Source organism: Aulonocara sp. 'chitande type north' Nkhata Bay, linkage group LG8, assembly GCF_057382095.1.
Source record: "Aulonocara sp. 'chitande type north' Nkhata Bay isolate Kocher_YH1m ecotype deep benthic linkage group LG8, A_spYH_male_GT1.1, whole genome shotgun sequence".
NCBI lineage: Eukaryota > Metazoa > Chordata > Actinopteri > Cichliformes > Cichlidae > Aulonocara > Aulonocara sp. 'chitande type north' Nkhata Bay.
The window spans coordinates 3642927-3654377 of record NC_141351.1 but is presented as its reverse complement, the minus strand read 5'-3'; the positions used below and the strand labels follow the sequence as shown (position 1 = coordinate 3654377).

The window sequence follows — 11451 nt, the reverse complement described above, 5'->3', positions numbered from 1 at the left end:
CTGATGCCTAAGATGACAAATTTAAAGAGAAATCTATAAAGCAGGATTGAGGGGTTCTTGTACCTGAAGCTGTTTGAGAGGCATTTTGCTTCTCTCCTCTCCAGTCAGAGTTTTTCTGGCATTCCCCTCTTCAGACGCTGAAATGAAGATCACAGGTTAGCACTATTATAGGTTTTATTACTATTACTAATATTATTTTTATTGTTATACTTTTGTATTTTATAATATGACTTTTTCATTTTGAGCTTTTGTTTTGTTGTTTAGTTCGTTTTTATTGTATGAGAAGTTTTTATTGTAGTTTAGTTTTTTATTAGTTTCATTGTTAATATTGGTCTTTTTAATTATTATTAAATAGAGGGCATATATCAGAGGCAAGATTTATCAAAACCAATTACAATAAAAACAGTGACCTTTTTGAAATCTGTTGAATCACAGTCTTGTTGACATCCACAGTTTCATCCATCACAGCCTCATCGGGCAAGTTGGGATAATATTTTTAAGCAAACTAACTAATTTGTTGTTTTTATCAATAGGTAAGGAATACAAGTGGAATTTTAGCAGAATAAAGACTCTTGTTTCTATGTTTTTCCTAGCTTTCTCTACACTTTCTTTACTCCGCCTGCAGTCACTCTGGGTCTTACAGTGAAGGTTCACTGAAAATGAACAGAGAGTTGTTCTGAAAGAACACCTTTACACTATGATGAAACATTTCCGTCCTAACAGGAGTGGTTTCCTCCAAACTGACCAAAGGGCATGAGGTGTCTCAAGAACCAACCGAAAGAACTATGGAAGATTTTGGAGCGGCACTGCTCTCAAACGCCACTTTAAAAACACCAAATGAGGGAATATCTTTTGGAAGAATAATGTTCCATCCCTCCAGTAGTTTTCCAGAGACTTGGAGAATCCACACCGAGGTGCACTGAGGCTTCTCTGTGGACGTGTGGTAGCTCAGCTCCTTAGACTGACTTTTCCATTAACTTGTCACCTGCTTGCAGTAAACGATGTTGTTTTGTAAAGTATAAAGAGTAATGAGGTGCTTACCGATACATTTAAAAAGAAAATAACAGCTGAAGAATAAAGATTAGCTACTGAACAATGAAATAAATCAGTTATTCATCTGGGAATTAGCTCAGCAATAATAGCTCTAAAAAAGAAAAAGAAATTGAAAGGCAAGCAGTGGAACAGGTTTTCACACCTCATAGAATCCAAAAAAGAGAATAAATGTGCATGCAGTTATTTTTAATAATGGAATACATTTACATTTACTTACTGAAGGTGGTGCTGATGTTTTTTTGTTTTGTTTTTTTATCAACAACAACTGTGGTATTGGTATCACATCAATATGTAGCCCACTGAACAATGTTAATGTTTTTTGCTTTATTTGTGTGAAAAAAAAATATCTCAGACATGAACTGTAGAAAATATCTGATTCTTTGTGTGTTGCCTATGATGTTTTTAATTTATTGCCTATATCACATTTAAACAAGAGAAGCTTGGCACTTTTATATTCAATTACTTCAAAAAACCCAGTTTCAAAATACATGAAATACATGAAAGTGATTTGATGTGATAACTAATTATTGTGGAAAGTAGCAATCACAGTGATTTGGTCATTAATATGTGTTCAGAATGATTCATCTCATAAATCATGACATGCTCTCCCCTAGTTAAGCTGGCTTTAAAAGATAAAAGAATCAGAGTCAGTATTAGTATCAGTACTGGCCTTGGATTTACTTGGATACCAAAGTGTGCAGTATCACAGCACTCGACTAACTACTCAGGGGCTCTGAAGAAACTCAAGCTTTGCACAAGCCAATAGGACAAGAGGGGTGGAGTGACATGAGCTCTAAAGTGCTACAAAGAGTAGAATGTAACCGTCCCTCGTCAAAATTTGCCTGGTCCTGGAGGAGGATGTGAGACGGAATGGAAAAATTCAACAGACCAAATCCGGGATTTTGGTTATTTACGCGGGGTTACACTCTTTCTACAAAGTCGCGCGCCTTTACGCAACTAGAGAGCTCTTTGGGATTTTGGAGGGTGGGGGTCAGTAGATCTTTGCAGCACCAAACATGACTGAGGAGAACAAGCCATTGTCACAGCAGGCATGCAGTCCAGCGGGAACCGACGGGTCTGCGTCCCAGCATGGATCGGATTCAGAGTCTCCGGCCTCTCCGGTAAGGCCCGAAGCGAAGGAGGCAGCGCGCCCGCCCGGGATTACGCCAAAACTGGAGAGCTGCTCGGAAGACGAGCGGTTCCCCACCTGCATTCGCGACGCTGTGTCGCAGGTGCTAAAAGGTTACGACTGGTCGCTGGTGCCTGTGCCCAGTCTGGGGGAGAGGGGGCTGAAGAGTAAACCTCACGTGAAACGGCCTATGAACGCGTTCATGGTTTGGGCGCAGGCAGCGCGGAGGAAGCTGGCGGACCAGTATCCACATCTGCACAACGCTGAGCTCAGCAAGACGCTGGGAAAGCTGTGGCGGTGAGTACACCTGAGTTTCATCTGATGAGCACCTGCACAGTACTGAAACACTGCGCTGACTGAACATGACTGATCTCTGGAGTTACAGACTCTGGACTCCTCCATGCATCTGCATTTTTGTAGAATTCAATAGATTTTTTAAAATTACTATGTTACTGTGTGTTTCCCCCCCCCCCTTTTTTTCATTACCACGATTATGTAATGTAAATCTAATATCATGACAGGCCTGTTTTATTCACTGAAACAAACAAAAAGAACAAAGAATTCCAGTAAAATGAGAGAAAACCTGCAGATTGTGCATAAACAAAGCTATTATGGCGGGAATATCATTTTGTGGTTGTGGTAATACACACTGAGGAACCACTTCATTGTGGCTTTATCTGTACAGTACAAAAAAACAACTGCTAGTTCATTTGTCATGTCTCAGTAACTGTAGATTTTTTAAGAAAAGGAAATATTCATATTCTTTATTTAAGTAAAATAAAGAAGTCCTGCGTTAATGCACTTATGTAAGTAAGTATGTAAGTGGGTATTTCTGTGATGGAGTATTCATATAAAGTAGAATGAAATGGAAAATACACAAAACTGTAACATGTATAGAGTTCTTATGTGATTACTTATGTGAATAACTGTAGTTATTGACATCACTGATGAAAGAAGCAAGGAGTCTGTCAGTTTTTGGTTTTTTTTGGTTTTTTTGCTTCCTGCTGTGTTTGAAATGCCAGCGGTTGTTCTCTGACTTGTCCCTGTCCTCCTCAGACTTCTCTCTGAAACAGAGAAACGTCCCTTTGTTGAGGAGGCCGAGAGGCTGAGGCTGCAGCACAAAAAAGACTACCCAGACTATAAGTACCAGCCTCGGAGACGCAAGAGCAATAAACCGGACCAGGGCGACTGCAGACCTGCGCTGGTCCAACAGCAGCAGCAGAAGCAGGGCTTATATAAAATGGACCCGGGTGTGGCCAGGCTGGCTGGCACAGGGGAAGTGGAGCAGCATTACCATTCAGACAGAACAGGTGATGACACTGTGATACTCGTTTCGTTTCTTTTCCCTTTTTTTAGTTAAATGTGAAAAAGCTGATTAAGGTTCACTTGATTTTGCGTTCCAGGTCAGTCTCACGGGCCTCCAACACCTCCCACCACCCCTAAAACAGACCTGCACATGGGACCCAAACACGAGAACCGTCAGTCTGTGGACACAATGAGCTCCAGCGCTGCTCCTCCTCCCAACCGTCAGAACATCGACTTCAGTAACGTAGACATCTCTGAGCTCAGCACTGACGTCATCGGCACTATCGACGCCTTCGACGTTCACGAGCTCGACCAGTACCTGCCTCCAAACAGCCACGGTGCCACTGTTCTAACCCCGCCAGAAACCAGCAACCCCTCCGGTACTTTCATCCCACCCAGCACCGACTGTCACACTCCCAACATCCAAAATTGGACGTCCAAAATGTCTGGTGGGACTTCCGCTGGAATGCCGCTAACCTCTTCCAATTGTGAGACCGACGGGCTGCACAAGGATGGCGGCCAAAAACCTCAGATTAAAACTGAGCGGATGAGCCCGGGTCACTACAACTCCTCAAGTCCTCCACCACGGTCACACCAACCTGAGTATACATCCCTGGGTTCGGGCATCTGTCCTTCCTCCACCCCTACCACCTCCTCGTCTGCCAACCAGTCAGACTACACCGACCTTCAAAACTCCAGCTTCTACAGCGCTTTCTCTGGTTACCCCGCCAGCCTGTATCAGTACCCATACTTTCATTCCTCCCGCAGGTCTTACACCACCCCACTGATCAACAGCCTGGCCTTGGCACCACCTACTCATAGTCCTCCCTCTGGCTGGGAGCAGCCCATCTATACGACCCTCACCAGGCCTTGAAGAAGACAAAAATATATAGCCATATAGACTGACTTCTAACAGACCAAAATTTTTGAACATTGATGATCATTGCCGGCTGTAACTCACATAGTGTGTCATATATTGCTGCATTTGTTGATTTTCAGGCAAAAAAACGTTAGCGTTTTTGCCACTTTGAGTACAAACACCTGCAGAGTGACATTTAAACCCGCCCTGGACACCAAAATGTTCCACTGAAATGCCACACTAATGAAATTTCAGCATGAAAGTAGCACCTATTTCAGACAGGGCGTTTTATAACACTTTTCCACACTAAAACTTAAATAGTTTCCTAATTTTTATACACTTTTATTAAAGTCACTTGGAAAGTGACGCGTTTCCAAAGGGCTTCTTATTCCTTCACCAGTAAGAATGTGATTTACATCGACATGACCAGGAGATTGTAACTTTTCTTAATTAGATTAAAAACAGGAGACCTGCAAGCCTTAAAGGCCCACGCCTGCTTAACTGTTTGGTATAGCATGTGTTGCATTTCGTGGTTATGTATAATAGTTGGACAAAATAAAAGATGTTTTGCTGAATTTGTAGTTTACGTAAAAGGAAGTTGTACCTGTGAGCAGGAGTTTTGAAGCCCCTCTTGGTCCTATCAGTTGTTCTCTGCAGACCCGGTCCCTCCTGCTGCTTCATTTCCACTGTGACAGCTGCTCCTGCTGAGTTTCCTGTGAGGAGATTAGTTAATTTCACAGTTCAAGCTGCGGCTGTCCTGTCCATCAGCCACAAGGTTTGATAGGCAGGACAGCTGTGTGAGGTTTTCACAGAGGCACCGCACAAGAAACACACAAATTATTAAAGAAGAAAGAAATGTGGGTAAAAACAAGTCCTACACTCAATGGCTGTGTAGACCTGCTATACTGACAATAAAAAATAACCAAAAATGAAGCTGAGGTTGTGCTTATTACGTCCATGTAAGGACTGCAGTGCTGTGAAGCCGCAGGTTCACTGAGAATGAATGTTTGCCACATGTTCCAGCCACTCAGTGACCGTGGTATCTTTAGGACAAACACACCCGTTTTTAAACACTTCCTGTGTGGGTCTGAGCCGGCTGCTGCAGCTCAGTGGCTCCCTGTCTCAGCAGTTTACCGTGACAACCCAGGTGCCAACGACAACAAGGGCGCCAGACAGAAGAGACATTGATTTATTCACATGTGCGTACGGCCCTGGAGCCAACGTGCGGACGTTTGTGGAAGAGTGGCGAGATCATCAGGTGACATTTGCACCAACAGACCTTCAGTTAAGTCTTTATTCTGTGGTGAGTGTGCAACTTCACACATGCCAAGCTCCATTTGCTGCTGACCAGTGAGCCCCATCCACTGTAAAACAAACTGAGCTTCTAACATGTCACTTGAAAATTCAGGCTGTTTATTTGAGTTTAAAGGAGGGAACTGAACATCTATCATTTCATTCAGTGATCCCTGTGATGAGTATATGTCTTAAGTAGGTCCACATGAGGGGAATTATGACATTTTGCTTTCTCACTAAGAGAGACATGAGCATATTCACACCACCCTTGGCTCTGGGTATAGTGTTGCATTCGATGGCAACTGTGAAGCTGGGATTTCTGAAGTTCTCCAGAAAAAAAAATAGTGGAAAAAAACAACACCAGAAATTGACTTTCCTACTCAATAACTTTCAAGGTTATTTTTTTAAGGCTTCTACCTCTTTGTATCATTTTTTTCAAATTGGGAACTCAAAAACTAGGCTAACTCTCAAATAGCGTTTGAGCTTCTAATGATTTTAATTAAATATGTCATCAATTAAAAATGTCACTCAAGCGTTTACCAATCGAATAATCAGTTTTGATTTTGTAGTCATGTGATCAGTAACCATATGATATTAAGTGTTCCACTGTTTCAGATGTGTAACAGTCTGGGGTCAAGTAAATGAAGTCCAAGTCACACACCAGCCTAGAGAACAGTCGACAACCATCTCGCAACTATAAGAAAATTGTTGTGCTCCCTGACCGGTTGGCAAGTGGTTGCTGGAGGTTGGTGGTAGTTGCTCTGAAATCGATTCCTATATATTCACACATATCAGTGCAACCACTGGTTGCAAGGAAAAAAATGTGCATTTCCCGCCTGGTTGCTGATTATTTTGGCTGCTAACAGATTGCCACAGTTAGCACGGAAATACACAGGAGCTAGTGAAACTCTAAAAAGTGTGTCATAAGCCAGAAACAAAGACCGTCTGGCTTTAAAGTAAACGTTACTTTGAATGCTCTCTGGTTTGCACGACACATTTTTTAATTCTAAAAAGGATTGGCTAGCATTGTGTTTGTGTTTGCAGATAAGTAAGGGTCTTCCATGCAAACTATGGGCAACTGTGACTAATAACCAAAGCAGAAAGTTTTCACTGAATGACAGCCAGCAACCTTCTGCAACCATTTTCCAAGCGGTCAGAGAATATATGATTATATTATTATATTTTACCTGTGACACCAGAGACACATAAGGATGTGTCGATTTCAATATAAAACTACCTCTCACTCTGACAGTGGTTAACACTGCTGCCTCAGAGCAAGAAGGTCCAGTAGCTGTTCACGATGTGGACTTTGTATGTTTTGTCTGTAAGTTAAGAGAATGGATCTCTAACTCTCTTTCAGTAATTTCCCAGCAGTGTAGTATCCTTCTGGACTAAAGTGTCAGTCTATTTTTTTTGCCATCTGTTTGTACAAACTGCTTCAGTTTACATTAATGTCCCCCACATGCTCGCACATGATTCACATCGCCCTGTGAGCAGTGGCGGGGTGATAAAAGAGCTCCACCTAGTGGAAGAATTGGGGAGCACTGGCAGCCATGCTCAAAAAGACAGTACTTTCAACAGGTGTATTTGTGTATTGCTGTCAGCCATGGTTTAGTTTAGACTTTTGTGCACCAATCAGGATTCAAGGTTACTTGAAAGCAACAGCAGATGGATCAGTGTGTGGAAAACTGTTGAAAGACAACAGAGAAGAGGGAACACGGAGGACAATCCAAAACACCGGCAGCTCATTTCAGGATCCTTTGTATTGATTTTATAATGAAACAAACTATCACTGTGATTTAAGGATCAACACAACCATGTGTCTTTAAAACAAGATGCAAAGATTAAACGAAACGTCTGTAGAAGTGTCATATAAATTACAATCCTGTCACATTACAATCCTGGAAAGCAGCGATAACCGTCTACGATGACTCAGTATGTTCAACAGTACAAATAAATAAGAGAACATCTGTCAGATTGAGGTTTGAAAGGTAACCCTGCCTGGATGCAGATATGCCACCTCGTGCTGCCGAAACAGCAGAGGTGCTCACTGAGAGATTGTTGTGTGTATGTTTGTGTGTTTCGTATGCATATTTGTTGTTAACAGCACTTTGCAGATTTCAGGTTTACCAGGGTTTTAGTGCGGGAGGTTCAACCTCACAGTGTCCTCAATGAAAAATGTCGCACGCACACAGAATAAGCCACTGTCATCAAAACTGTACATTCAATAAATTAACAATGCATTGTCTTTGTTAAGCAACCAGTGAAATGACTCTAGATTACATAATTACATTAGATTACAGACAGAATGAACCATTCACAAGACAAAAAATTCTGGGTGGGAAGGGGGAGGAGGAGCTTGTTGCAAGGGGAAGGGTCCACATGGCTGAGGAGAGGAGAGGAAAGGGTTTCTGATGTGATAATGTACAACACAAGGTTGGTAAGCGCAAGAGTGATGACATCATCTACCCTTTGGCCTTGGATCACCCCATGAGGGGCCTCGAGTCCCGTTAGAGTTTTAGGCTTCCTACACGAGACAGACTGGAGTCCTGCCGGTGTTTCCTTTCCTTTCTTCGTGTTTTCCCATCTCGGCCCATCCCTAAAACCCCTCGTGACCCATAAGACCCACCCCGCCTCTTCTAGCCATGGTCAGTGGTCGCACGCTGGGGCCGTCTCTGATCTGAATGAGACCGGGCTGGTCCAGTTGAGCGCTTGGTTTCCAGCAGATTTCAAGGCTTGTGTTTGAAATGGGCCTCCACTGCAGGGACACAGAGAAAACGACTTTCAGTAACAGGAAATTCATTTTTTTTTCGTGTTTCGCTTATAGTCCGTATATTATGGTAGGATTTTAAAGCTTTACACATTCCCTTTCCCCCACAACAAAACATGCAAAAAAAAAACAAAAACATTTTAGGACTCTAATGTTTTACTTAATGACCTGCATACTCCTGTGGCCTCATTGGTCGATTTATGACCCTCTGGAAAGCGGCTATCCAGTCCTGTTGCTCGGCCTCGGTCTCACAGGCAAAGAGGAACTTCCTGTCTGGCGTGACGATGGTGATGCCGTGGTTCCAGTGGTAGCCCTGTGTGGACGGAGGCAAGCCAGCCAGGACAGTGTAGCTGTTCTCCTTGCTGCCGATGAACACCTCCCCGCGGGCGTAGGCATCCTGAGGGACAGAAAGACAAACTAAGCAAGCCACAAATGAAGCAAATCAAAAGGTTGGGTCGATGCAGGGCTCTTCTTACCAGAGGGTCTTTGAAATACATGAGCCGCCTGTCATCCATCGTAAACCACCTCTTCTTGAAGCCCTCAGTGTGCTAACGCAGAGTAAGACAGACAGTACATTTGTTGAAAGGAGGGAGACAAATGCACATTTTTGTCACTTATCATAAGACATGAAGATGAAGTTTTGTTGTAACTTGCAATACTCACTCCTCCCTAAACTCAAAGAAACTGCTTCCAATACAGGTAAAGAAAAACAATCATAATTTTACCACTAGGGAGAAAAAAGCTCCAAAATTCCAGAATTTCTTCTTTCGTTTTTAGCTTTTATAATACATACTGTATATAAAAGATTACATAGCCACTGTGACTCGAACTATTAGGCTGTCAAGTACCGTTTTGTGGAATCAGACGTCAAGATGTCATTAACAATTGTTGGGTCTTACTGAGAAACTGAAAAATGCTGCAGCATCAATCACAAAGTAGCCACGCCCTAAATCATATTCTGATTCGTCGTTTGTTTCACTTTAACAAAGTCACCATCATGCTGTATTAAACCAAACTAGTATCTGAGACTATTTGAGAAAATAAATTGAGCGAGCAGATGACTCCTACACAGCCATACTTCTTCTTGCAACCTATAGACTGTATACAAAGGATGGATGGAGCTTCCTGGTCTGAAAAAGTGAAAGCCATTCTTTCTAATGGTCAACAGGAAGTGACTACAAAAAACTGGGTCTACACAGCTTTGGCAACAAGGGATAAGAACACCAAAGGCAATTAATACCGTGTTTGTTTCAATAAAAGAAATACTGGAGAGAAACTTAATCCAACAATAGCAGGTGTAGTCAGTAGGGTGAGTGGCATGAGAGAGTGCACTAGCGTGTTTTTGGAGCAACCTAAATCCAAATGGGAGAACCAAGCAATAAAGCTCCAAATCTTTTTGGATACAACATGAAGCTTATTTTGTAAACAATGTTCCCGGTTTGATTTTTGGGTGACTCGATTTTATAATTGACAAGTAGCTAGCCTATGAGTGTACAGTGTCCCTAAGTTTCTTAGCCTCAAGCACCCTTCACTTATCGGGTCAGGTTTTAATGAAAGTCAAAATTCCAGCTTCACCTGACAACATTAATAAGTATTTTTTTAATATTTATAATATATGCTATGATCAGAGGAGTCGCCCCCTGCTGGTCATTAGAAAGAATGCATTTTAACTCCCTTTCATTTTCAGACTGACAAATTACGCCCATCTTTTATATACAGTTAATGAAATCTGCATTTGTTCCATCACTTTCACTACTGCATTTTCAAACTTACATATTTTCTTAAATAATTAATTACAATTTACAACACAGCTAGCCTTAGCTTTAGGCATTACTCAGACTTAATTAGGTCAGTCTGGTTTATGGTTGTAATGGTTCACAGAATGAGAAAGAAGAACAATAATTGTAATCGCTAATGTTTACTTTTTTTATTGCAGAATTCTGAACAGATTTACTCCCTTGAGCCTCCATAACCTTAAAAATAATTCCAGCAGAAGAAACCAGGAGGCTAAAAGATTAGGAACCAATGCACTACTCTGAACCTGGAGACACTTTGGCCATATTTAGGTCACCTGAACACTGAAACTCAGGTGTAACTGATACTATCATCCTTAGTTCACTATAGAGGGATGACTACAGCACCAACCTTCGGACCCGTTTTCTCCATAAAGCCTTCCTTCATAAAGCTTCGGGTCAGTTTGGGCACCAGCTGGAGCAGCAAATAGACAAAAGAGAATCATGTAAAGACAAAAGAAAAAGCATGCATGAAATATTAAAAACTGCCCTTATTTCAGCATGGACATGTGCAGTGGGATCAGAGGCGTCAAGACTGCCATGCAATAGAAAAGCATCATGAACAGACACCTCTGAGAATGCTGTTTATTTTTTGAAACTATAAGCTCAGTAACAGTGATGCGCATGCTTAAATCACACCATCCTCACCTCTTCGTCACTCGCTCCCGGGAAGGCAACCTGCAGGTAGTGGAACCTGGCAGCTCTGATAGCATTGAACCAGTCGACCATCTCCTGCAAAGGACAAAAAGCTCTCTCAGTGGAACCATGCCCTGCCACACTTCATATCTTATTCATTCTAATCCGTCATTTCTGTTCTGAGTAAATAAAACAGATTTTGGATGAAGGTATCTGTCACACACAGCAGAATGAATTCCAAGGCGTGCGTTGCTGCGTGGAAGCTGCAGCGCTGTCGATAAATCCGCTACAAAACGTGAGAGTGACAGGGATGCTGAATGAACCCAGTGAACCCTTCCTGTGACAGCAGGCAGGAACTCTAATGCACCAGCAGAGGGAGCAGTGCACCCTTTGTCATTCTTACTCCACCAAATGGCTTTAAAACCTCTCCGTTTCTTCTCTTTCATCTGTTCAGCTTTGATTATGTCTCCCTCTAATTCTGCTTCAGCCCCAAATCCCAGTAACGTAGCAGCAACGTGAGGCTCAGCAGTGTAAAACTCTCAGGAACACACACCGTCAGTTTAAAGGTTGAAGTGCAGAATTGTATTCAGGGAGGAAGTGTAATGATGGACAG

At 42.3% G+C, this 11451-nt stretch overlaps 2 protein-coding genes across 5 annotated transcripts in view; one reads left to right on the top strand and one right to left on the bottom strand.

Annotated features, from left to right (window-relative positions):
* Positions 1-1822: 1822 nt before the first annotated feature.
* On the top strand, positions 1823-5264 carry sox8a (SRY-box transcription factor 8a). The gene is made up of 3 exons (XM_086302821.1): positions 1823-2479; positions 3239-3492; positions 3586-5264. Exons 1-3 carry the CDS (start codon positions 2070-2072, stop codon positions 4359-4361), a joined length of 1440 nt encoding a protein of 479 aa, XP_086158947.1. The 5' UTR covers positions 1823-2069; the 3' UTR covers positions 4362-5264.
* Positions 5265-7395: 2131 nt separating this feature from the next.
* The window catches only part of LOC147322863 (arf-GAP with dual PH domain-containing protein 1), a 46914-nt gene continuing 42858 nt past the window's right edge, over positions 7396-11451 (bottom strand). For all 4 annotated transcript variants that reach the window (XM_086302816.1, XM_086302815.1, XM_086302818.1 and 1 more), the window contains 5 exons: positions 10851-10934; positions 10555-10617; positions 8886-8957; positions 8578-8806; positions 7396-8397 (listed from right to left, as the gene is read on the bottom strand). In XM_086302816.1, coding sequence (XP_086158942.1) covers positions 8369-8397; positions 8578-8806; positions 8886-8957; positions 10555-10617; positions 10851-10934 — 477 coding nt within the window. In that variant the 3' untranslated portion in view covers positions 7396-8368. The remainder of the gene's footprint in view (positions 8398-8577; positions 8807-8885; positions 8958-10554; positions 10618-10850; positions 10935-11451) is intronic.